This window comes from Ochlerotatus camptorhynchus, unplaced genomic scaffold (genome assembly GCF_037179485.1).
Source record: "Ochlerotatus camptorhynchus isolate MF236.1 unplaced genomic scaffold, CSIRO-AGI_Acam_v1.1 ptg000037l, whole genome shotgun sequence".
Classification (NCBI taxonomy): Eukaryota; Metazoa; Arthropoda; class Insecta; order Diptera; family Culicidae; genus Ochlerotatus; species Ochlerotatus camptorhynchus.
Window position 1 is genome coordinate 80,758 of NW_027040528.1, and position 23,618 is coordinate 104,375.

The window sequence follows — 23,618 nt, forward strand, 5'->3', positions numbered from 1 at the left end:
GTGATCGCCGTTACCCTTTTCCTTCACGCGGTTACCAGTTGGAATCTTCATTTTCGTCTACGCGGATAATGGCTGTCAAGAAAACGGTGAAGGCACTGCAAAGAAAGCTTATTCATACCATGAATTTGGCTTAACGCCACACTATTTGGCACAAAGGCCCACTGGAACTGCCAACTTGCGGTTCTTTTACAGTCAGATTTCGACTGACTGGAAGTTCGCGGGCTCAAAACGTCGGAAAACGTCCTCCAAGATTCCTCTCTGGAGCCACCATGAAATGTCGCCGCCTTTAGCTACTTTCTTCTCCGGTTAGGGAGAGTCTTTCGCTTTTAGGTCAGACACTGTTTCTCGATTCTAGGAGCTACTTTTTTCCCCGGTTAAGGAGAGAAGTTTCGGTGGAAGTGGACATGAACGATTTGCAAAAAGAAATTGATGAATTGGTCGAGTATTTCAACGAAATCGACATTCAGGTTGCAAAATTACAAAAAAGTAAAGAAATATAAAAAGTGGCTAAATGAACCCTTTCCAAAGGGAGTGTATTGTGTAAGCAAGGTGTTTCCAGTGACCTTGTGGCGCGGTACCGATAAAGAAAAAGTGTTCCGGCAACATATTAGCAAATTCACTTTACACCACGCCACAAAGAAGTAGCTCAAGCCAGAGTAATAAAACGCCGCACATTCCCACGGCTGAAGGCCAGAAGCAGACCACAAGCAACCAGGCTACCAGTTCATCAAATCCGGACTCCCACGGCTGAAGGCCGAAAATATCACAAAAGCTATAGGCCAACCGAAATCCTAGAAGGACGTCCAGTGGCAAGGAGCAGACCAATGGCGAGCTGCTAGGCCATTAATATCAACAAAGTTCAGATTAAAGTGTGAGTAAAATCAGAGTTGACGCTATTATATTATCAGATAGAAATTTATAAATTAAAAAAAAAAAAAACAAGATGAGTGAAAAATTTGTTGTTAATAAAAACGGACACTGTCGTCTTTGTTTTGAGAAAGACGACAGTGATAACATGGTGGCCTGCGACGATTGCGATCGCTGGTTCCACCTGACCTGTGTAGGATTAGATCACATACCGAAGAAAAAAGAGCCTTGGACATGTACAAAATGTACTAAGATTAGAGTCCATTTGGCTACACAGGAAGAGCAAATACAAACTCTTCAAAACAGGAAAGAATACAAGACTAATGCAGATAGCCAAGTAAAAGCTTTCGAAGCGATCATTAAAAAAATTAATGGTATCAATGCTAGCGGACAAAACACAACGGAAAAATACATTTTAAGACAGTCATTACTGGAGTTGCCATATTTTGATGGAAACTTCAAAGCTTGGCCAAGATTTAAAAAAACATACCTCGAAACCACACAGCGGGGAAATTTTTCGGACCTTGAAAATTTACACCGTATACAGAAAAGTCTAAAAGGAGATGCATTGCGCGCGGTTAGCGCACTTCTTCTCGACTCCGATAATGTGGATTTGATAATACGAAAATTAGAGGACCAATTTGGAAGTGTAGAATTGGTTTATTCTGGATTATTGCAAGAGGTTCTTGCAACTAGAAATCCTCGTTTTGAAACCCCAAAAACAATGGTGGATTTCATCTCTGCAATTGGGAATTTGGTAATTAATATGACGTGCCTTGATCATAAGGAATATCTAAATGATCAAAGATTAATTAGAGATCTGGCGGGAAAATTACCCAATGGGCTGCATCAACAATGGTTGATGCATGTAAATGAAAATAAGACATTGTCAACTATATTAAATCCATTTATCGCTCCAACACTATGTGATTTCTATGAATGGTTAAAGCCCCAAGAAAAACTGGCTACAATGTTGATAGCTGATAAGGGGATTAAAAATGAAAAGTTTTCCAGATTGGAAAGACCCGATAGAGTGAACTACCACAGTACAGGGTATCCTAAGTGCCTTAAGTGTGGACAAAATCACCGATTAACAGGATGCAATGAATTTAGAGGATTGTCTTCCGAAGAAAGAAGACAGTTTATAATGAAGAAGAAACTTTGTTTTTCATGTTGCAATCCAAATCATATATTAAAGGATTGTAGAGTAGCACGACCATGCAATATTGACGGATGTACCAGTAAACATAATCGATTGCTACATCCAAGAACTGATAAAAAAGAAAAATTAAGGAAAAGTTCTGAAACCACTATTGCGTCTGACAAAGTAAACTGTCACGTACAAAAACACAACATGGTGTATTATCAAATTTTGCCTGTTACTTTGAACAACGGAAAAGACAGTTTAAAAACTCACGTATTTTTCGATTCAGGTTCATCGGTAAGCTTAATTCATAATAGCGTAGTTGAACGATTGAATATTTCAGGATTTAATAAGCCTATGACTATAGCTTGGACAAACGGAGAGGTCCAAGAAGAAACTAAGAGTATGACCGTTCAAGTCCATATCAAAGGTGAAAACGAGAAATCGTTTTTGCTTAAGGATTTACGTACAATTAATGAACTGGCTTTACCCATGCAATCTATTGATTCAAAACAAATACAAGAACAGTTCCCATATCTAAAGGGAATAGAACTGCAATCTTACGATAAGGCAGTCCCAACGATATTATTAGGATTACCACATGCATATCTCTTTAAGGGTATTGAAGAAAGATCGCGTGGATTTTCTGAACCTATTGCCAAGAAAACAAAGTTGGGATGGGTTATATTCGGTACCAGCCGAAATAACACCGAAAACAAAAATCATGTGTTTGTAATGAATGAGGTGAATGAAGAAGAAAAAACAATGAAGGAGATAATGGCAGATTACTTCTCTACAGAAGCCTTTGGCGTAAAGGTACCTCAGAGCGAATTAATATCAAAATTAGACGAACGCGCTCTAAAAATTATGCAAGAAACATGGAAACCAACTGATAAGGGTTACGAAATCGGCCTCTTGTGGAAAAATGATAAGGTCGAATTTCCAAATAGTTTTTCTACGGCTCTGAATCGCTTTCTGTTATTAGAAAAGAAATTAGAGAAGGATTCTTCTTTAAAAGAATGGTATAGTACACAAATTGATGAGTATGTAAGGAAAGGATATCTTAAAAAGTTAAGTCCTGATGAGTATATGATTGATACTGCGAGAACCTTTTACATACCTCATTTTATAACTATCAACCAAAGTAAACAACCGCCTAAACCAAGAATGGTATTTGATGCGGCAACTAAGATTGATGGAGTTTCTTTAAATTCACAATTATTAGCAGGACCTGACATGACAGAGTCAGCTCTTGATATAAAGATGAGATTTAGAGAAGGTCCAATAGCAATAACCGGGGATATTCAGGAGGCCTTCCATCAGGTGAAAATCAGAAAAGAAGATCGAGAATCACAAAGAATGGTATCTCGAAAGCAACCTAATACAAGATTGGACATCTATGAAATGCAAGTAATGACCTTTGGAGCTACTTGCTCACCAGCTTGTATGCAATTTGTCAAGAATGAAAATGCTAAACAATTCATAAATGAAAGACCTAAAGCAGTTGAGGCTATAATTAAAAATCACTATGTAGATGATTATTTAGACAGCTTCAACGAAGTAAAAGAAGCTGTAAAAACTGTATCAGACATCATTCAGATACATGATAAAGCTAACTTCCGAATAAGGAATTTTATATCAAATTCGAAGTCCTGCTTGAAGCAATTACCAAATGATAGAATCTCTCCAATAAAGGAAGTGAAACTGGATGATAACGAAAATGTATATGAAAAGGTCCTGGGTATGTATTGGGACACGCAAAACGATAAACTTACATTTAAAATCAACATTCCCAATTTAGTAATGTTGGAACCGACAAAAAGACAAGTGTTGTCTTTTATTATGAGTGTGTATGATCCTCTTGGGTTAATCGCACATATAACAATCGAATCTAAAATAATAATGCAAGATTTATGGCGACGTGGTATAGACTGGGATGATAAAATTCCCGATGACATAAATAAGACTTGGCAAACCTGGATTAATAGATTGTCTTCCCTATCTAAGATAAAAATCCCAAGATGTTACTCTTATTTTAAAGGCGTGATACGTCGAGAACTTCATGTTTTTTGCGACGCCTCACTGAACGCTTTCGCTACTGTTATATATATGAGAACAGTAAGCAAAGACGGCATTGATGTAACGATTGTTGCTGCCAAATCAAAGGTTGCTCCCACGAAAATAATGTCAATACCTCGTTTAGAACTACAAGCTGCTGTATTAGGGACAAGATTATCTAATACAGTACAGAGAGCATTAAGACTACAAATAGACCAGGTTATATACTGGTCCGATTCAAAAACAGTCATAAGTTGGATCAAATCTGAATTAAGAAAGTTCAAACAATTCGTTCAATACCGTGTTAGTGAAATCCTCGAAAGCACCGTTGAATCACAATGGAAATATATTAGTTCAGCAGCAAACCCGGCTGATGAAGGAACTAAAGTAAGGCAATCGAAATCGTCTTGGATTGAAGGACCCGCGTTTTTGAAGCTGGACGAGAAACATTGGCCATCCGTGAATGGGGACAATCATAGTTCAGACTTAAGTCATGAAGAATTACGTCCCGTACATTCAATAAAGAGCATAAGCAAACCAAATTTAGATTGGCTGAACGTTAAATGGTGTTCGGATTGGGACCGTTTAAAAAGGTCTGTATGCATTACAATAAAATATATAGAGTGGCTTAGGTCTAAAACAAACAAAGAATTGAGATTCGATAAGACCATCAGTGCTGTTGATATGGAAAAGGCAGAAATTTTGCTGATTCTGAAAACTCAATGGGATGCATTTCCAGATGAGTTAACGGAACTCAATGTTAAACAGACGGTTGACAAATCTAGCAAAATACGAACGCTAACACCATTCCTAGATCAAAATGGTACAATAAAATCAGAAACACGATATAAGGATGCAGAGTGCGTTCCTTATGCGGCTCGATATCCTTACATACTTCCAGCAAAGCATCATGTAGTTGATTTAATATTGAAAAATCAACATGAACAGTTTAAACATAAAAAAATGAAGGCTACGATAGCAGCAGTGCAACAAAAATATCATGTTATCCAAATAGATGCTGGAATGAAGAGGACAATAAAAAAATGTCAACATTGTAAAAATGAAAATGCGAAGATAAATACCCCTAAAATGGCACCTCTACCTGAGTGTCGATTGCAACCGTTCGTGAAACCATTCACCCATACCGGAGTAGATTACTTTGGGCCGTACAATGTGTCCATCGGACGGAGAACAGAAAAACGATGGGGAGCATTGTTTACATGTATGACAACAAGGGCAGTATATCTTGAAATAGCCCATGATCTGTCTGCAGATGCATTCTTATTATGCTTGAACTCAGTGCAGAACAGACGAGGCAGAATAAAATTCCTTTATAGCGACAACGGTACTAATTTTGTAGGAGCTGACAATGAACTAAAAAAGATTCAGCACAGACTTGCGTCAAGAGGAATTGAATGGCATTTCAACCCTCCATCATCTCAACACTTTGGTGGAGCATGGGAAAGATTGGTTCAAGAAGTTAAAAGTCTTTTACCAAATCAAACTATGCCAGAACACACATTCCGTGCGTTATTAACAGAAATCGAAAATATAATAAATAGTAGACCTTTGACGAAAATATCTTTAGATGCCACGGATGACGAACCACTCACTCCAAACCACTTCCTAATTGGTTGTGCCGGCGGTGCCGAACCATCATTGAATGATGTGTCGAAGGCAGAGGCCACTAGACAACAATGGAAGAAAGTGCAGTCTATGGCTAAAACTTACTGGGATAGGTGGTTACACGAATACCTTCCTTCATTAGCCAAAAGATCAAAATGGTCGGAAGCTGTGAAAAATGTAAAGGAAGGAGACATCGTTATGATTGCTGAAGATGATCAAAAGGCAAAGTGGAAAAAGGGAGTTGTTTTGAAAACACATGTAGGCAAGGATGGTCAGGTAAGATCGGCTGTTGTGAAAACAGCCTCTGGAGAATACACTCGACCAGTAGTTAAATTGGCTATTATGGATGTTGAGCCGCCAGGAGAAGCTTCTTCAAATGAAGACAATAAAAAAGAACAAGTAGCATCAAAACGGGTGTTGAAACACCAAGATGTTGAAACTATCATTAAAAAAGATTGCTTTGTGGGAATGATACACAAAGTAAATGACGAAACACTCGCGGAATAACGATCATATATAAGTAAACCTAGAAGGATTTACGGGCTCCGGAATGTTACCGCGAGGCAATTAATTTAAAACCAAAACCATAAGATAACCACATAGTTGCATCCCGTTTGCATAGCCCTAGCTGACGTTGATACCAAGGCCAAGAATATGAAATGAAAAGTAGGGCAAAAGGAGCGAGAGCTCGTTTTACATAATCTAACTGCAGTATTTACTTAGGAACGTTTCTGCGTTCAAGTAGGATAAACACGCCCACGCATGGCATGCTTGCGCATCTAGGTTACGTTTAGCTTTCCCTCTCTGTTTATCCTTAACGAAGGATATAATTATAATGTTTAAACGTTACAAATGTCTCATTCTTATTTGTAGAGCCATATCAGATCTGAGTTACAAAAAGAAATAAACTTACAAGATAACCCGAGAAATCCCAGATCTGAGAGGGCATAGTATATAAGATCCAAATAACACAAATTTACCCTTTCAAGGGCGATCGAAATCCTAGCTAATAGAATAGGCAAAATTAGGTCAAAAGTCCGGTATTGAAAGGGATATGTAAAACCCTGGACGAACCAAGTAAAAGTTTTACATAATTATAAGTTGCTAATGCAACACGTAGCTGTAAGATCACTTTGTACAATTTTGTTGAATAAAATTAAGTTTCATAGGTTACTCCAGATTCTTCTCTTTTTTGAATCCGAAAGAACTTTCGGCCTAGAAGTGAAAACTTCTCTCCTTAACCGGGGAAAAAAGTAGCTCCTAGAATCGAGAAACAGTGTCTGACCTAAAAGCGAAAGACTCTCCCTAACCGGAGAAGAAAGTAGCTAAAGGCGGCGACAAGCTACGTATCGACATGGACCACGTCGGTCGGCTTCCAGCTGTCCGCTACTAAGAGCGGATTTACCCATATCTGTCCGATAAAACGACAAGTCTGCATTAAAAAAACCCAATTCCGATTGATCAAAAAGCTAGCGCCGGTCTATTAACAATCTCTCCGAATCTGTTCGGGTCTTTTGCCAGGTACCCCCGGAATAGCTGCTTGCATCGAAGGAGGACTGCTCCCCTTTGATCGCTTCATCTCCAAAACTATCTGCCAACGAGCCATCGGACTTTACCAGCAGACATGAGGAGACGACGAGGAAGATTCCCGAACAATTCACTCAGGGAAGCATCCAACACGACTCTCCCCTCAATATCCAAGGTTTACTGGGTCGGAGCGAGGGGTTGGAACAAGGCGAAGATTCTGACCGACCACACAATCAAACACCAATTCAGAGCTGGTGCCAATCCTTCAGCGGTGGCACAAGCGGTACTCGAACTCCAGAACCGGAAATACGGAGGGTACACCATTCGGTACTCGGATGGTTCGGTAGCCCAGGGAAAGGTAGGAATCGGGATTTTCGGCATAAACCTCGCGGAGCGCCATAGACTCCCGGATCAGTGCTCCATTTTCCCTGCGGAAGCCATTGCAGCCTTCATTGAAGCCACCATTCCCGACGACCAACCAATAGCCATCTCCGCTAGTGTGGTAGCCGCACTGGAATCCGATACGAGCAAACACCCTTGGATCCAGGCGATACAGGAACTCGCGCCAAACAACACAGTCTTTGTGTGGATACCTGGACACTGCGGGGTCCATGGTAACGTAAAAGTGGACCAACTAGCCAACTCAGGTCGTTGCATGGCCAAGTACACGCGAAATGTACCTGGTCCGGACCTCAAAAAATGGGTATCAAAAATCACCAACGAAGGTTGGGCTCGCCCCGTGCCATCAGAAAAATTAAAACCGGACCCACCGTTACATCAAGAGCAGGTCATAGTATCCCGACTTCGAACACATCATACAAACATCTCCCATAACTACAAGAGAAACGGGCCATTCCATAGGATCTATGCAGAATTCCACAAACGGTAGATCACATTATCTGCCACTGTTCGAAATACGAAGCACCAATAACCCGCTACGACATCCCGGGAAGCATCCGCGGTGCTTTCGGTAACGATCCTACCAGAATTACAGCCCTTCTAGCTTTCCTGCTGGAAGGTGGGCTGTTCGATTTAATCTGATCGCCTAACTCACCATCACCACCATACCAGATCACACTCGGAACCTGAATCTCACAACTAACCAGCCAGATCAGCAACTATACAGACCAACGCAACAAAAACGGAATTCTCCAACAAAATGACAGTATTAAGACAGCCACTAAGCAACTAAGGGACCCCTTTTGGAGCCCCACCCTCTATTCAGAGGTTTTCTTCCAAGGCCACCAAATTAAAAACTCCGCAGCTAAAAACTCTGTTTCTGGGGCCCCACGCCCTTTTTGGAAATCCCCTCTGGGATCCAAACTATGTTGGTAGGGTAATTTCCCTCTGGAATTCCCCCAAATAGGGGAATCCCCATTTAAGATTCCCAGAGACGAACTAACCCAAGGCTAAAATCTCTTTAATAAAGAAAAACACTTAGTAATGAGACGAATTGAGTACATTTCCTACTATATTTTATCTGCAGTGCAAACACAGCAATTTTCTACCTTATGTGAGAGAGTATTCTTGGAGCCCAAGATCAGCAATATTCTCCACAATCCTGAAATTACAATGAAACGTTTAAACCGACGCCTTTACAATATTGGAGATTCGTAATTTTATGAAAGATTACCTGAACCAAATGATCTGGAATGAATAAAATAGAACGGGATTCTAAAAACTTATGAAAGCTTCAGTAACTAATTAAATAACGGCATGGAACAAAAATTGCATCTAGATAAATTTCTTCAATATGGAATAGATTAAATTGCTATAAGCCCTATATTGAATCTATTTCGTTTGTTTTTTAAGCTGTCTAAATCTAAACAACCACTGCTGGTCGACCTCAAACTGAGATCATTGGATAGTGATAGGTATGACTGTATATGTGGGCTAACGGAAAATTAGTAGAACTTTATGTACCACGGAATGAAGAATAAAATATATCCAATGTTGTATCTTCTATTTAAATCATGCAAGAGTCCGAGTACCGTGAACTCTTATATCTTAATTAGGTACAATTATTTGCTTTCTGACAATACCAAACAGAAAAACGAACGAAATCCACTCAAACCCCGGTGGACACATACTTCCCGACGTGAAAACAATGCAGCAGTCGGCGAACGTCCAAACCTTGGAATTTCTTTTGTGTTCTAAACAATCCTCCAGTCCCGTAAAAGTTCGAGTGTAAAGACTGGAATTTATTGGCATGCTTTACCGGCTAGAAGAGCTTTGTCCATACAAACTGATCGACTAAATGCATTGCAGAATAGATCACTCACTAACTTCGCAGCGAATAATCCAAATAAGAACTGCCACAAGAATGCAAAACATTCGTGCTTACCTTTTTGACCGGTGAATACTGCTTCCCTTTATTAGCCCGTCCGCCTTTAGATCCGCAGACCCTGCATCGAGCGGGTCAGGGTGTTGATGTCCCAAATGACCAGTTGGCCATCCAAACCGGAGGTGCTGATCCGTGCGGCGTTACCCTTATCTCCGGAATAGATGCACACACAGGTGATTGCATTCTGGTGGATCGACTCCAGATTGGTGTCGGAGTTCTCGGTACGGGAGTTGCGATCCAACGACTGGAAGATCCTCATAGCTGAGATACCACTTTGCTCTTTCTTCGTGGATAGATCCAACTTGGCTGCCAGCACGATGCGGCTACCGTCGAAGGTGTAGATTAGCGGCACACAACTGTGACCGGTAACCAAAATCGATTGCGGTGAAATCCACTCGCAGCAAAGGAACGGAAGATACTCCGTCTTGAGCTTGATTGCAACGTTTCCGCTGTTGGCTTCTGCAATGCTAATTGCACTGTCATGACCAACCCAGCAAACACGATTGCCATCGGCAGAGAAGCTGACACTATGAACCCACCCTCCTCCGGTAGTGGAATTCTTGAATTCAGCCAACATTTGCCCCAGTGGCTTCTTCGGACCCCAAGCCGTCGGTTCCGGATGTTGCTCGATATCCTTGATATAAGCTGAGAACACCCGCACCTTGTAATCGGTCGAACCCGCCACCAGCAGTACATTGTTCGGATGCCAATCCAGTGAGGTCACCGTCGAACGGATGGGCTTCTTGATATGCTTGGAAACCCACCAGTCGTTCTCCGATTCAAAGTAGCACACCGAAATCAATCGGGCACCCGAACCAACAGCAAACTTATTCTCCAGAGGAGACCAACGAACGCAGGTCGCAGCCCGGTTGATTCTCAATAGAACCAAGGTGGGTTTCCACTTTCCATCATCTCCCTGGGTCCAAACGTAGGCGTTCCTATCGACGGCACATGTAACGATACGATTGGTGTTCGGAGCCCAGTCGATACCCATGACACGAAGATCATGCTGATTCAACACATCCCCCAGTTTCCACTCGGATCCTTCCCGTTTGTAGATGTGCACTTCATTGTTGTTCGGAGAGATGGCAATTTCTGTAAAATAGAAAACCAATTTTCTAATTTATCCAACCAATAATTTTCCATTCGACTTACGGCTGCGATCCTTGTTCCAGGCATGACATGTTATTGGGCTTATAGTACCCCCGAAAGTGTGACGCTCGGTCATTGTTCAGAAGGCTGCGACGGAACGACGATGACTAATCGATGATAGATAGCAAACACAAATGGACACACCCCACGCAAAGCAGCTTTGTTTTTTCCGGAAATCAATCACCGTGTTTTATGATTACTTATTAGACACACGTATTGATTTCAACAAAAATATCTCAGCTAGCTGTTCCAAAATGCAGTCCTGGAAAATTCGCGGACTCTGGGCCGTCTACACGAATTTTTCACCTGAATATTCCAAAAAAACACGGACAGAGAAAGAATCAAACTTCTGCAGCGCGAACAAACGCGATAATCACGAATGATTTTTTTTTTCGTTTTTTTTTTATGAATGAAATGTGACGTTTCTCGCTCGTATGCAGTGCATGTGTGAGTGCGTAAAAATGCTGTCTTTTTCAACTGACAGCACTCGGTTTGTTCAAAGTAGAAATCTCGCGTCACTTTTCAAATAGACCAATGTAACAAATGTAAACAAATCGAGTTAACCCTTGTACCAACAATCAATACGAAACTAACGATTTTAAATTGGCTCACCACTTTAGTAGCCTATTGGTCCCAAGCAAATGATTAACGTACCCTATTCTAGTTGAAATTCTATTACTACACTATGTTTGTTTTGATTCGCTATGAAAGTTTGACAGATAACATCAGGGGTGTGTGGATTCATGCAGAACATGCAGGGGTGAGTGAAATAGCATGGGACTGCTTGGGACCATTGTTCTGGTACTGAGTGAGCCAAAAATAATAATGATTTTCTTCGGGACCCAGTGGTCTTAGAGTTACCTCTATGCTTGTACCTCGCCTTGTACAGACATACAAAGTTCACTGTTGTACCACAAACTAAGTGACAGACGACTAACTGGCGAAGAAATCAATTTAAATAATGTGGTTCACTGTAATAGAATTTTCTTGGAAGCTTATGCCATCATCCACCAGATGGGTTAATTTTTTTGTTTTGATTTGAACAAAGTTGATTTTGTGTACAATGATTCTTTGACAGTGTGCAAAGAGTGCGTATCATTTTGTCATTTTTTATGCATTTCAGTTTTGAGTAGAGTGAAAGAGATAGAACCAAAGCATTCTAGTACATTTGGTGAAAATGCTAGTTCAATCCAGTAGTAGCAACAATCAATACGAAACTAACGATTTTAAATTGGCTCACCACTTTAGTAGCCTATTGGTCCCAAGCAAACGATTAACGTACCCTATTCTAGTTGAAATTCTATTACTACACTATGTTTGTTTTGATTCGCTATGCAAGTTTGACAGATAACATCAGGGGTGAGTGAAATAGCTTGGGACTGCTTGGGACCGTTGTTCTGGTACTGAGTGAGCCAAAAATAATAATGATTTTCTTCGGTACCCAGTGGTCTTAGAGTTACCTCTATGGTAGTAGTGTTGCCATGTGGTTCAATCCAGTAGTAGTGGTGTTGCCATGTGGTACACTGAAAAATTGCAATAGCAGGTTAGTCACCAAAGTTTTCGAGCCGCTCCGTCTGTCACTTCGTTTGTGGTTGTACTACCGTTGTACCAGGGGGTGGAAACTAACGATTTTAAATTGATTCACTGCTTGAGCAGCCTATTGGTCCCAAGTACTTCTATGGCGTACCCCATTCTAGTTGAAATTCTATTACTACACTATGTTTGTTTTGATTCGCTATGAAAGTTTGACAGATAACATCAGGGGTGTGTGGATTCATGCAGAACATGCAGGGGTGAGTGAAATAGCTTGGGACTGCTTGGGACCGTTGTTCTGGTACTGAGTGAGCCAAAAACAATAATGATTTTCTTCGGGACCCAGTGGTCTTAGAGTTACCTCTATGGTTGTACTGCTTTAAGCTAGTACCACAAATTGTACGTTTTGAGGTACTGGATTAAAGAAGTACAACCATAGAGGTAACTCTAAGACCACTGGGTCCCGAAGAAAATCATTATTATTTTTGGCTCACTCAGTACCAGAACAACGGTCCCAAGCAGTCCCAAGCTATTTCACTCACCCCTGCATGTTATGCATGAATCCACACACCCCTGATGTTATCTGTCAAACTTTCATAGCGAATCAAAACAAACATAGTGTAGTAATAGAATTTCAACTAGAATAGGGTACGTTAATCGTTTGCTTGGGACCAATAGGCTACTAAAGTGGTGAGCCAATTTAAAATCGTTAGTTTCGTATTGATTGTTGGTACAACGGTACTAACATAGAGGTAACTCTAAGACCAGAAGGTCGCGAAGAAACGTGATCAACTTTTTGGCTCAGCTCTGGTACTCTCTTCGGTCCCAAGCTAATCGATTCACCCCTCGAAACATAGGAAAATCCAATAACCCCTCATTTTATCTGTCAAACTTTCATAGCAAATCAAAACAAACATTGTGTAGTAGTAGAATTTCAACTAGAATGAGGTACGTTAATCGTTTGCTTGGGACCAATAGGCTACTCAAGTAGTGAGCCAATTTAAAATCGTTAGTTTCGTATTGATTGTTGGTACTAATTTGTATGTCTGTCTGTGGTATTAAGCGATACAAACTATTGCTCTTCTATTGGAAGATTGCCGTAAAAGCTCAACGCAGATGTCACCACTGCATGATGATGATAATGTTGACAGACTGCATATAAAATTCGTGAAAATTAGCATTTAATCATAATTTTCATCAAGCCTGCGTAAAAACCTTCCAATATGACATTCGAATTGAAGAAGAAAACGTTTTTACGATCAGACTGATGTGCATCTTTGACTTTTCCAGATGAACTTACATAAGATATATTCATATCATTTCACGGCTCCATCAATGCTGCATCGTAAATATGATGTAAACAGAAGTAAATTGCTCATTTACTCAAAATAAAGATAATTTGTCATCTTGTTATCACTTCGAAAACCATCTAGCACCATTTTATAGTATGATGCGTGTTGAGTAAATCAAGTTCCGTTGCGTTTTCCGTCAAAAATTGTGAGTATCAATATGTTTGTACGTTTGAATATTGGCGTCCTATACAAACAATTCTCCATTATCACCAGCATGAACCAAATTTTCCTAAGTAAATTCACTTAATTCCCACTTTCATCTTAGTGGAAATCTCACATATTAACAATTTTCCGAAAAATGCAGCTGCGCAGGAGGAAATCTCTACCTGTGGGTGGAAACTTGTTATGCATAATTTTCCATGAAAATATCTCCGATCCATACCGAAATAATAACAGTTAGTTTGCAAACACGTTTTCTTACACGATTCAAGCAAAAGTTTCCACGGGAAATTATTAGTTTTTGTTTATGGACCGATTTGGCCCAAAAATCGTCTGTTTTACTTGGAAAATTTGGAAACTATCCTCCTTCTAGTAGTTCACACTTCAAAATGTAGGTGGCGAAAGCTTGAAAAAGTTTCACTGTAAGACGCCAATCATTGTATGTGATACAAAAACATCCATCCAAATTTACTTTCATTTATTTAAAATAATCATTGATCAAAAATTGTCCAATGTACAGTTTGAAATTATGGGTATATGATTGTTACTTCGGTCATTCGGTCTGCCTAACATGATTGGTGCTCATTTTCCAAAGGCGGGGCCAATCTAAAGTTAGGTACTATTCTCTGAAATCTGTGAAAGGGAATCTAGTATCATGAAGACAAAACGTCCAATGTAACACTGATTGTCTTTGTCAATTGTCATGTCATTGAGAAAAACCGTCCAATGTAACATGTCCGATGTACAACTCGACTTGTCAAAACGTCCTATGTGGTTTGTTCTATGTTGTAGCATGAAATTCAAAGTAAAATTGTGATTTTACCGTTTCTTCTGAATTTTCAACGTTATTATACACTGACTACATTAAAAATAGTATTGCAAAATTTATTGTTTTTAAACAGTTTAAATAATAATCTGTCGAACTTCAATTTCGATTTTCTCAAAATGGTGGATATGTTACATTGGTCTATTTGAAAAGTGACGCGAGAAATACTCAGAGGGAGAGATGGGCGGAGAGAATGTTTTGAGCCAAATGAACTGTCAAAATCTGAGCCAATCGAATATTCCAATTAATCATTTTGTTCGACCATTTTCCACAGAGATGGCGCTGTTCCGCTGGTAGGAAGTGATAAAAATCCCCATATAAAAATTGAGAGAAGTGGGAATAATTCGCTTTCGGTGCATATTCAGGTCAAAAAAAGTGAACGACAACCTAAAGAAATTAGTCAGGGGCTTTCTCGTTCAGTTTTTTCCCGGAAATTAATGTTAAACAAGCTACAATTAAATAAAAATGATTTTTCCCCATACAATTTTACCTGCTTTACTACCAGTCCCCAGAGAGCCAAAAAAAATTCAAATTTGAGAGAGAAATTCTCTCTCACGTGCTCAATCTTTCAACATGCCATGTATTTTGTTGACACTCGATTTGTGATTTCCCTTTCAAAGATTACAAAATAGAGTACCTGACACTACAACACATGTCTGGTACCTCTATATATGCATTTGCTTTAACATTTGAAGTCCCTCCTTTTTTACATATTCTGCGCAAAAGATACTTTATGCCCCGCCCCATACATAAAATTCGGCGGGAAATTCTGTGAGGGGTGAGCTATTTTGTGTGCAGAATGTGTGAAAAAGGATGCATATATAGAGGTACCAGACATGTTTTGCACTGCAGTGTCCTCTGTGAACAATTATAGGAAAACAGATTGTGTGTAGTTTCCGATAGATGTCACTGCAAACAACAGTAGTGATATCTGATGGAACATGAATGCAGAAGCTTGACAAAATGATTAATTAGAGTTTTTCCGATGATTTCTTATTCTTACTAGAATAAATTTGAGAGTATTGCAATCGAACAGAAATTCAATCACCTTTATGTTTTGTGTGCACACTAAGATTTTGGTTCCGTGTTCGGTAAATTTTACCGAAATCAGAACAGCTGAACGTTCGGTAAAATTTTGACTTTCATTTTAAAGGCTATTGAATTTGAAAATAGTTTCAAAACATGTTCAACCTTGTTTAAATGATCAAATCTTGTCATTTTAGTGGAGATTTAGTTTCAAAGTAGCTGAAAAGCAATTGAATTGAATTGCATAAATTTTACCGAACAGTTCAGCTGTTCAGATTTCGGTAAAAATTACCGAAGTCGGTGATAATTTATAAGTGTGTGCTTCTCAAATTGAACCAAAAACAATATTCTAACTCTATTGATTAATTGATCTTCGTTGGTTAATGAATGGCAACAAGAAATGTTCAAAATATTGCGATGCAATCAATTATTATTTTTCTCGTAAATCGAATCAAAAATAAAAGTCATTTGAAATATTAGCAAGGGTTGCAAGATAATTTAGGAACAAATCCCTGCTGCCGAATTGTATTTTGTTTTCTCCGCCTATCTCTCCCTTTGACTATTTCTAATGAATACTACACAAGGTAATTTTGTGGTTTTGCTGCCCCCTCGGTAGAGATGAAATTTTGCGCTCTTTTTTATCAAAACAGTCACACAAAAATCAGAGATGTCCCATTTTTTTTAAATTATTCGATTAACAACTAATCGAATATTTTTTGTTCGCTGTGCTGTCATTTTTCCACCAATGAGAGTGCAGCATATATTTGAAACGATTGGTGATGATCCTCTGGAGAAGTTAATGCTTATATCGGCATGATTACACATATTTTACTTTTCGGTTCGTTAATTAATTATATGATTTGAGTAGTAGCTACACTGAAGATCCGAGAGATGTCGCCTCTCATTTTTGCAGTATGGAGAATATCAGAAAATCCACGATTTGTGACTAAACATGCTTTCACAGAAGGAAACAAATAAACGAGTGTTTACCTTATCACCATAGTAATGTACTCGTGCAATTTTTGTGCATTTAAAACTGCCCATTAAGACGATAATGAATAAAAACTGAAAATTTTCATGCATTTCCAAATGGTTTCCTACCATTCCCATACATTCGAAGTGACTGGCCCTCTGGATGTGGATGATGTAAAAAACAACAAAACATGATTAATTGATTAATCGATTATTCGAATGAAAATCGGCCATCACTAGATGAATGTGAAAAGTAATTTCAAATTTATGCCGTACATAAATAATGATACAATTTGAAATGGACCGGGGTTAATCACAAATTACGTCCCCATGGTAACTGAAATAAACACGAGTGCGGACTGGTTGATGGAAAGATGGATAGAAGTTTGCCAAAAGGTATAAGCACCGACAAACCGACATGAATGATCATACAAATTACAAAGAAATTTCTGCTCAAAGTACAAAACTGACATCTGCCGCCGTGTTCGCGGTAAATATTTATCCTAACCACGAACACGCGTACAAAATTTATGAGTTGGTTCGTGTCTAATTTATTTCGGACAAATTATTTTTATCTAGATAAAACATTTCTATGGTTTTGACAGATGGGATCGCTGCACATTTGAATCGGCCGTTATGGATTCTCGATCAAGAGTTAAGTTTAAGTTTCATGTCGGTTTGTCGGTGGTATAAGGGGATTTCTATCCGTGTAGGACCTTTTGAAAAAAGACGCGAGATTTAAACTTAAAACATCACTGTCAACTTCAGTGGGCTCGCAGATGCTGTCAGTTGAAATACTTTTGAAAGCTTTCGTTTTTATTTATCCCCTATTTTGTTTTCACTTGCCCATTCGTACATGAGAATATTATTTTGCTGTTATGAACTTTCGTATTAATTTTCATTGTGTGTCGATTGTGATGACGGTGCACAAGTTTTCTTGTATTTTTATGTAGCTTTTGTGTTTAGTTAATCTATTATTTAACAAAATCGTATAACTAATTGGCAAAGGCCGAAATTTGTTTAACCATTAGGTACCTATATCAAAAGAGGACTAGTCACTAGCTAAAGAAAAAATCCATCCCTTATCTATTCCAAAGTAAATCTCTGTGTTGGACTTTGATCTCAGTCTCACTTCCACACAGCACAGACACTGGGACAGTCATTTTTGTGGTGAAGTGCAGTGAGTACCACAATGATTGTGTTCAATCAGTGTTAATCTTTATATTGACCTGTGTTTCTTTGCAGATCCAATTTAAGTATGCTACGAATTTCGCGCAGTCCACTGTTCATTTTCCAACGGGGAAAGGCAACAACTACCGGAGATGATTACCAATATATGCAGAAAACTCGTATCCCCATGCTGCATTTCCAGCCTTCGCTGCCAAGGCTCCCGATTCCGGCATTGGAAAAGACATGCGAGCGTTATCTAGCGGCTCAGAGGCCTCTCCTTATCGATGAAGCATTTCGAAAGACGAAAGATAACGTTGATCGCTTCATGACCACGACGGGACCCAAACTGCAGGAGCTGCTCAAAAAGAAAGATTCTCAAAACAAGCACACCAGCTACATCTCCGAGCCATGGTTCGATATGTACCTCCGTGATCGGAGTCCACTACCAATCAACTACAATCCCCTGCTGATGATGAATCCAGATTCACGTCCCGAATACAACGATCAGCTGATTCGAACAACCAATCTGGTGGTCAGTTCGCTTCGTTTTATGAAATCCCTTCGAGCCCATCTTCTAGAGCCGGAAGTGTTCCATCTAAATCCGGCCAAAAGCGATACCCACATGTTTAGGACCATTACCTCGATGATGCCGTCCTTCGTGTCGACTTACGTGGCTTATGCGTTCAAGGCTTTCCCATTGGATATGAGCCAGTATCAGGGACTGTTTGGATCTACCAGGATTCCTGAGACGGGCAAAGACAGAATCTACAGGATCGAGAAATCACGTCACTTACTGGTAATCCGTAATGGACACATGTACTCGGTGGATGTGCTGGACGAAGCAGGTAGGCAAGTACATTAAGCAACATAAATTCAGTGGTTTAACTTTCCATAAATGTATTTAGGTAACATCGAACAACCGGAAACTTTATTGGCGCGCTTTAAACACATCCTGGATGACAATCGACCACCAACCGACAATCCACTAGGGCTGCTAACCACCGAAAACCGGGACACGTGGGCTAAAATTCGTTATCATCTGAGTGAAATCGGGAACGAAAAGGCACTTCGAACTGTCGATTCCGCCCTGTTTTGTCTTTGCCTGGATAATGGCACCATCGATCCGGAACATCCCATTCCCATGATTAGGGACTTCCTTTTCGGTGACGGTACCAACCGCTGGTTTGATAAATCGTTTTCGTTGATCGTATCCAAGGATGGAACTGCGGGTATCAACTTTGAACACTCCTGGGGTGATGGGGTCGCCGTGTTGCGATACTTCCAGGAAATCTACAAGGAAACTACCAAGGTTCCTTTTGTGGATCCAAACTTACAGCCTAAGGACGCCAACCGTTGTGAAGATGTGGTACGATTGATCGAGTTCAATTTAGATGACCGAATTCGGGATGGCATCATAATGGCTCAGAATCATCACAACTCGGTAATCGATGCGCTCGACATGAACTACATGAAGTACGAAGGAATCAACAAAAATATCTGCAAGAAGCAGCGAATCAGTCCGGATTCGGTGATGCAGCTGGGATTCCAGTTGGCCTTCTATAAGCAACACGGCAAATTCGTAGCAACCTACGAGTCTTGTAGTACCGCCGCATTCCGCCATGGGCGTACGGAAACTATGCGTCCCTGCACGACGGCTACCAAAGAGTTTTGCGAAGCGATCGAACGGAAGCAGAATAAGCCCTCGAACAGCGAATTGCGAACCATGATGGATACTTGTTCCACCGTTCATGGCCAGTTGACGAAAGATGCAGCCATGGGACAGGGTTTCGACAGGCACCTGTTCGGCTTGCGTCACACTGCCCAAATGAACGACATTCCGATGCCCTGTATTTTCGAAGACCCGGCCTATGCAGCGATGAATTACAATATCCTTTCGACTAGTACGCTCTCTTCGCCGGCACTTCTGGCCGGAGGGTTTGGACCGGTGGTAAGAGATGGTTATGGTATCGGTTACAACATTCAGGATGGATTCCTGGGCAGCGTTGTGACCAATTATAAACCGGACCGAAACGGGCGAGAGTTCGTAGACTGCCTGAGAAGTGCCTATGAGGATATTGCCAATGTGCTAGAAAATTCAAAACCACCATCGAAGTGATTTGGTTAAGTTTAAAGATTTGTTTTCCATCTGTATTACTGCTTTATGGTTACATCATTGTACCTATCGTTATTAGGGGGACCGCCTATGCTGGGATTTTTCTAATAAAAGATTGGGATTCTTCCACAAAATCGCTTTCGTTTTTCGTTTTTTTAAATATATTACTTTGATACCGTGGACCCCCGCTAATCTGAACGACACAAGGTTCATTTTTAATTTGCACTTCTAGTAACCCTATCAGTATTATAAAAAAAAACATGTTTCTTTCTGGTAGCCTTATTTGCTGTTTTGTTTTAATTCTGCGTTCCGTTTCGCATTGTTCCATTGCGGTTTCCTCCATTCCATATGCTGAATGACGTTTGAGCAATTTTTAGTTTGCATGGCGTGCAGATTAGGGGGGTTCAAATTTAAAAAAAATGTCCAGATCAAAAAGCACAATGGATACGGGTTGAGAATAGTGAATGTTCGCTCGTAGTAGCACAGTAGTAGCAACAACGAGCAACAATCAATACGAAACTAACGATTTTAAATTGGCTCACTACTTGACTAGCCTATTGATCCCAAGCAAACGATTAACGTACCCCATTCTAGTTGAAATTCTAGTACTACGCAATGTTTGTTTTGATTCGCTATGAAAGTTTGACAGATAAAATGAGGGGTTATTGGTTTTTCCTATGTTTCGAGGGGTGAATCGATTAGCTTGGGACCGAAGAGAGTACCAGAGTTGAGCCAAAAAGTTGAGCACGTTATTTCGGGACCTTCTAGTCTTAAGGCCCACGCACATTAGATCCGGATCGGACGCGTTGCGGCAAAGTGACAGATAAATCTATTGTCTAACTGTCAAATTTACGTCAACGCAACGCAAACGGATCTAACAACAATCAATACGAAACTAACGATTTTAAATTGGCTCACCACTTTAGTAGCCTATTGGTCCCAAGCAAACGATTAACGTACCCTATTCTAGTTGAAATTCTATTACTACACTATGTTTGTTTTGATTCGCTATGAAAGTTTGACAGATAACATCAGGGGTGTGTGGATTCATGCAGAACATGCAGGGGTGAGTGAAATAGCTTGGGACTGCTTGGGACCGTTGTTCTGGTACTGAGTGAGCCAAAAATAATAATGATTTTCTTCGGGACCCAGTGGTCTTAGAGTTACCTCTATGGATCTAATGTGGGTGGCCCTTTAGAGTTACCTCTATAGAGGTTGCTGACGTTTATCGTACGCACACTACGTTACGTATACGTAAACGCAAAATGTTTTCATCGGGAAAAAAAAATTTCATAGCGGAAAATTTTCCCGATGAAAACAAATCACTGACACAATCATACCATAGAGGTAACTCTAAGACTAGTAGGTCCCGAAGAAACGTGCTCAACTTTTTGGCTCAGCTCTGGTACTCTCTTCGGTCCCAAGCTAGTCGATTCACCCCTCGAAACATAGGAAAATCCAATAACCCCTCATTTTATCTGTCAAACTTTCATAGCGAATCAAAACAAACATTGTGTAGTAGTAGAATTTTGACAAGAATGGGATCCGTTAATTGATTTGCTTGGGACCAATAGGCTAGTCAAGTAGTGAGCAAATTTAAAATCGTTAGTTTCGTATTGATTGTTGATCATACTTTAGCAATCTCTATGGTAGTAGTGGTGTTGCCATGTGGTACACTGAAAAATTGAAATAGCACGATAGTCACCAAAGTTTTCGAGCCGCTCCGTCTGTAACTTCGTTTGTGCTGGTACTTTCTTCGGTCCCAAGCTAATCGATTCACCCCTCGAAACATAGGAAAATCCACTAACCCCTCATTTTATCTGTCAAACTTTCATAGCAAATCAAAACAAACATAGTGTAGTACTGGAATTTCGACAAGAATGGGGTACGTTGATCGTTTGCTTGGGACCAATTGACCACTTTGTCAAGCAGTTTTGGCTTGACTTTCTACCAGCGATTTCACAGAACTGGACCAACTAATTTCTATTTTTTATGAAACGCACAAATGTTGGCTACTTTTCTCGAGGTTCTAGAAGAAAAAATCTAAAAATAATGTTTTATTTCAAAGTTCGAGTGGTAGTAAATGTCATTTTAACTGCTCGAATGAAGTGGTTAATATGCGAGTCAAGTAGTGAGCCAATTTAAAATCGTTAGTTTCGTATTGATTGTTGTGATAACCGATGAGCTTCAATGACCAGATGCACGTCGTTGAAGTACAGTAGAAAAATCAACGATCCCAGGTGGCTTCCCTTAGGTATACCTGATATGACGAAGAAGCTAGCTAATCTGCAATCTCCTATGGCAACCATTAGTTGGTGACCGATAAGATACAATCGAAAACAACTCAGAAGATTACCGCATACACCGAGCCTGCCGAATTTAGCAATCGTTTAGTAACTTGTCGAATGCTGCGGTAGGTCTGAATCCAACATGCTTTCGGGAATATACTCTGTGAAACACAGCATGTTGATAGCCCTCAAATAATGCTTGCAATGGGACAGCTACGTTTCCATAATCACATGCTCGAATAACTTCGAAACGGCACTTAACGATGTAATTCCTCGATAGTTATCCTCAGCTCGTTTGCTTCCTTTTTGTGGATGGGAAACCAAAGTAAAATTAGACGAACTATACGTTGTATCCGGGGTACTCGTATACAACGTATATTCGTTATAAGTCAGGTAACACAGTAGAATTTCGACTGGAATGGGGTACGTTAATCGATTTGCTTGGGACCAATAGGCTAATCAAGTAGTGAGCCAATTTTAAATCGTTAGTTTCCACCGGTTGATGCATCCGTTGAATTTGGCTAGCACCTGGTTATATAGCTTTCGGGCCCGCGTTTTGCTTAACGGTCCGGTGCGGTTGCTTAATAGCCCGATACTTAAAGAAACCTTCCCGAATGCGTATATTCCGAACTGTACTGCGAACAGCACCGAGTTTGTTGACCACATCCACGTCCGAAAGTCCTGGATTCGCTTTGAAAGCCTTCATGACGATCTGACGCAGTTTCCGGTCCACTGTACCGCTTCGACGCCTTCCGGGAAACAGAAAAACGTTTCTTGACACGTTTGAGTACTGCACAGATGGTGGTTTTGGCCATTTTCAACTCCTTTGCGATCCTTGTGCAGAATCAATTCTCTTCTTTATTCTTCCATCGCGTGGAAATTGATCAATTTAGATGGTCAAGTTTTGAACCATTGAGCCGACGCCGGTGGTGTAGTGGTAAGCGTGACTGCTTTCTCACCCCAATGGGCCTGGGTTCAATCCCAGCCGAGGTCGGTGGGATTTTTCTGAGCCATAAAAATCTCTGGTCACGTCTTCCTTCGGAAGGGAAGTAAAGCCGTTGGTCCCGGCCCATGTGTGTTGAATTGGTGCGATATCCACGCAGGTGTGGAAGCTACCAATCGATGTCCGTCGGTGATTGGCACTAGATTGCGGAACAGAGACCGACGTTAAATAAAGGAAAAGTTTTGAACCCACCACAGCCCCCCCTATTCTGCGAGTCACGTGACTCTCTCTCACCGGTGAGGTGACTCTCCATTTGATTTACATGGAGTCACCCCACACGAGGTGACAATTGTCACCTCACCGGTGACAGAGAGTCACGTGACTCGCAGAATAAGGGGGTGCATGCTTTTGGCGCAACTGTTTATGGACGATCAAATGTAAAATACTGTGGTAGCCGGTCATAATCTCAGTATTTTCATTGATCCATTGGCAAGGCTTTAGTCGGTACTCTTCAACAT

At 40.4% G+C, this 23,618-nt stretch overlaps 2 protein-coding genes across 2 annotated transcripts; one reads left to right on the forward strand and one right to left on the reverse strand.

Annotated features, from left to right (window-relative positions):
- Positions 1 to 9,402: 9,402 nt before the first annotated feature.
- Arpc1 (Actin-related protein 2/3 complex, subunit 1A) lies at positions 9,403 to 11,071 on the reverse strand. The gene is made up of 2 exons (XM_065233237.1): positions 10,722 to 11,071; positions 9,403 to 10,661 (listed from the first exon to the last, which is right to left on the reverse strand). The coding sequence occupies exons 1-2, from the start codon at positions 10,792 to 10,794 to the stop codon at positions 9,613 to 9,615; spliced, it is 1,122 nt and encodes a 373-aa protein (XP_065089309.1). The 5' UTR covers positions 10,795 to 11,071; the 3' UTR covers positions 9,403 to 9,612.
- A 6,444-nt stretch (positions 11,072 to 17,515) lies between these two features.
- CPT2 (Carnitine palmitoyltransferase 2) lies at positions 17,516 to 19,944 on the forward strand. The gene is made up of 3 exons (XM_065233244.1): positions 17,516 to 17,766; positions 17,832 to 18,601; positions 18,662 to 19,944. The coding sequence occupies exons 2-3, from the start codon at positions 17,845 to 17,847 to the stop codon at positions 19,870 to 19,872; spliced, it is 1,968 nt and encodes a 655-aa protein (XP_065089316.1). The 5' UTR covers positions 17,516 to 17,766; positions 17,832 to 17,844; the 3' UTR covers positions 19,873 to 19,944.
- Positions 19,945 to 23,618: the final 3,674 nt, after the last annotated feature.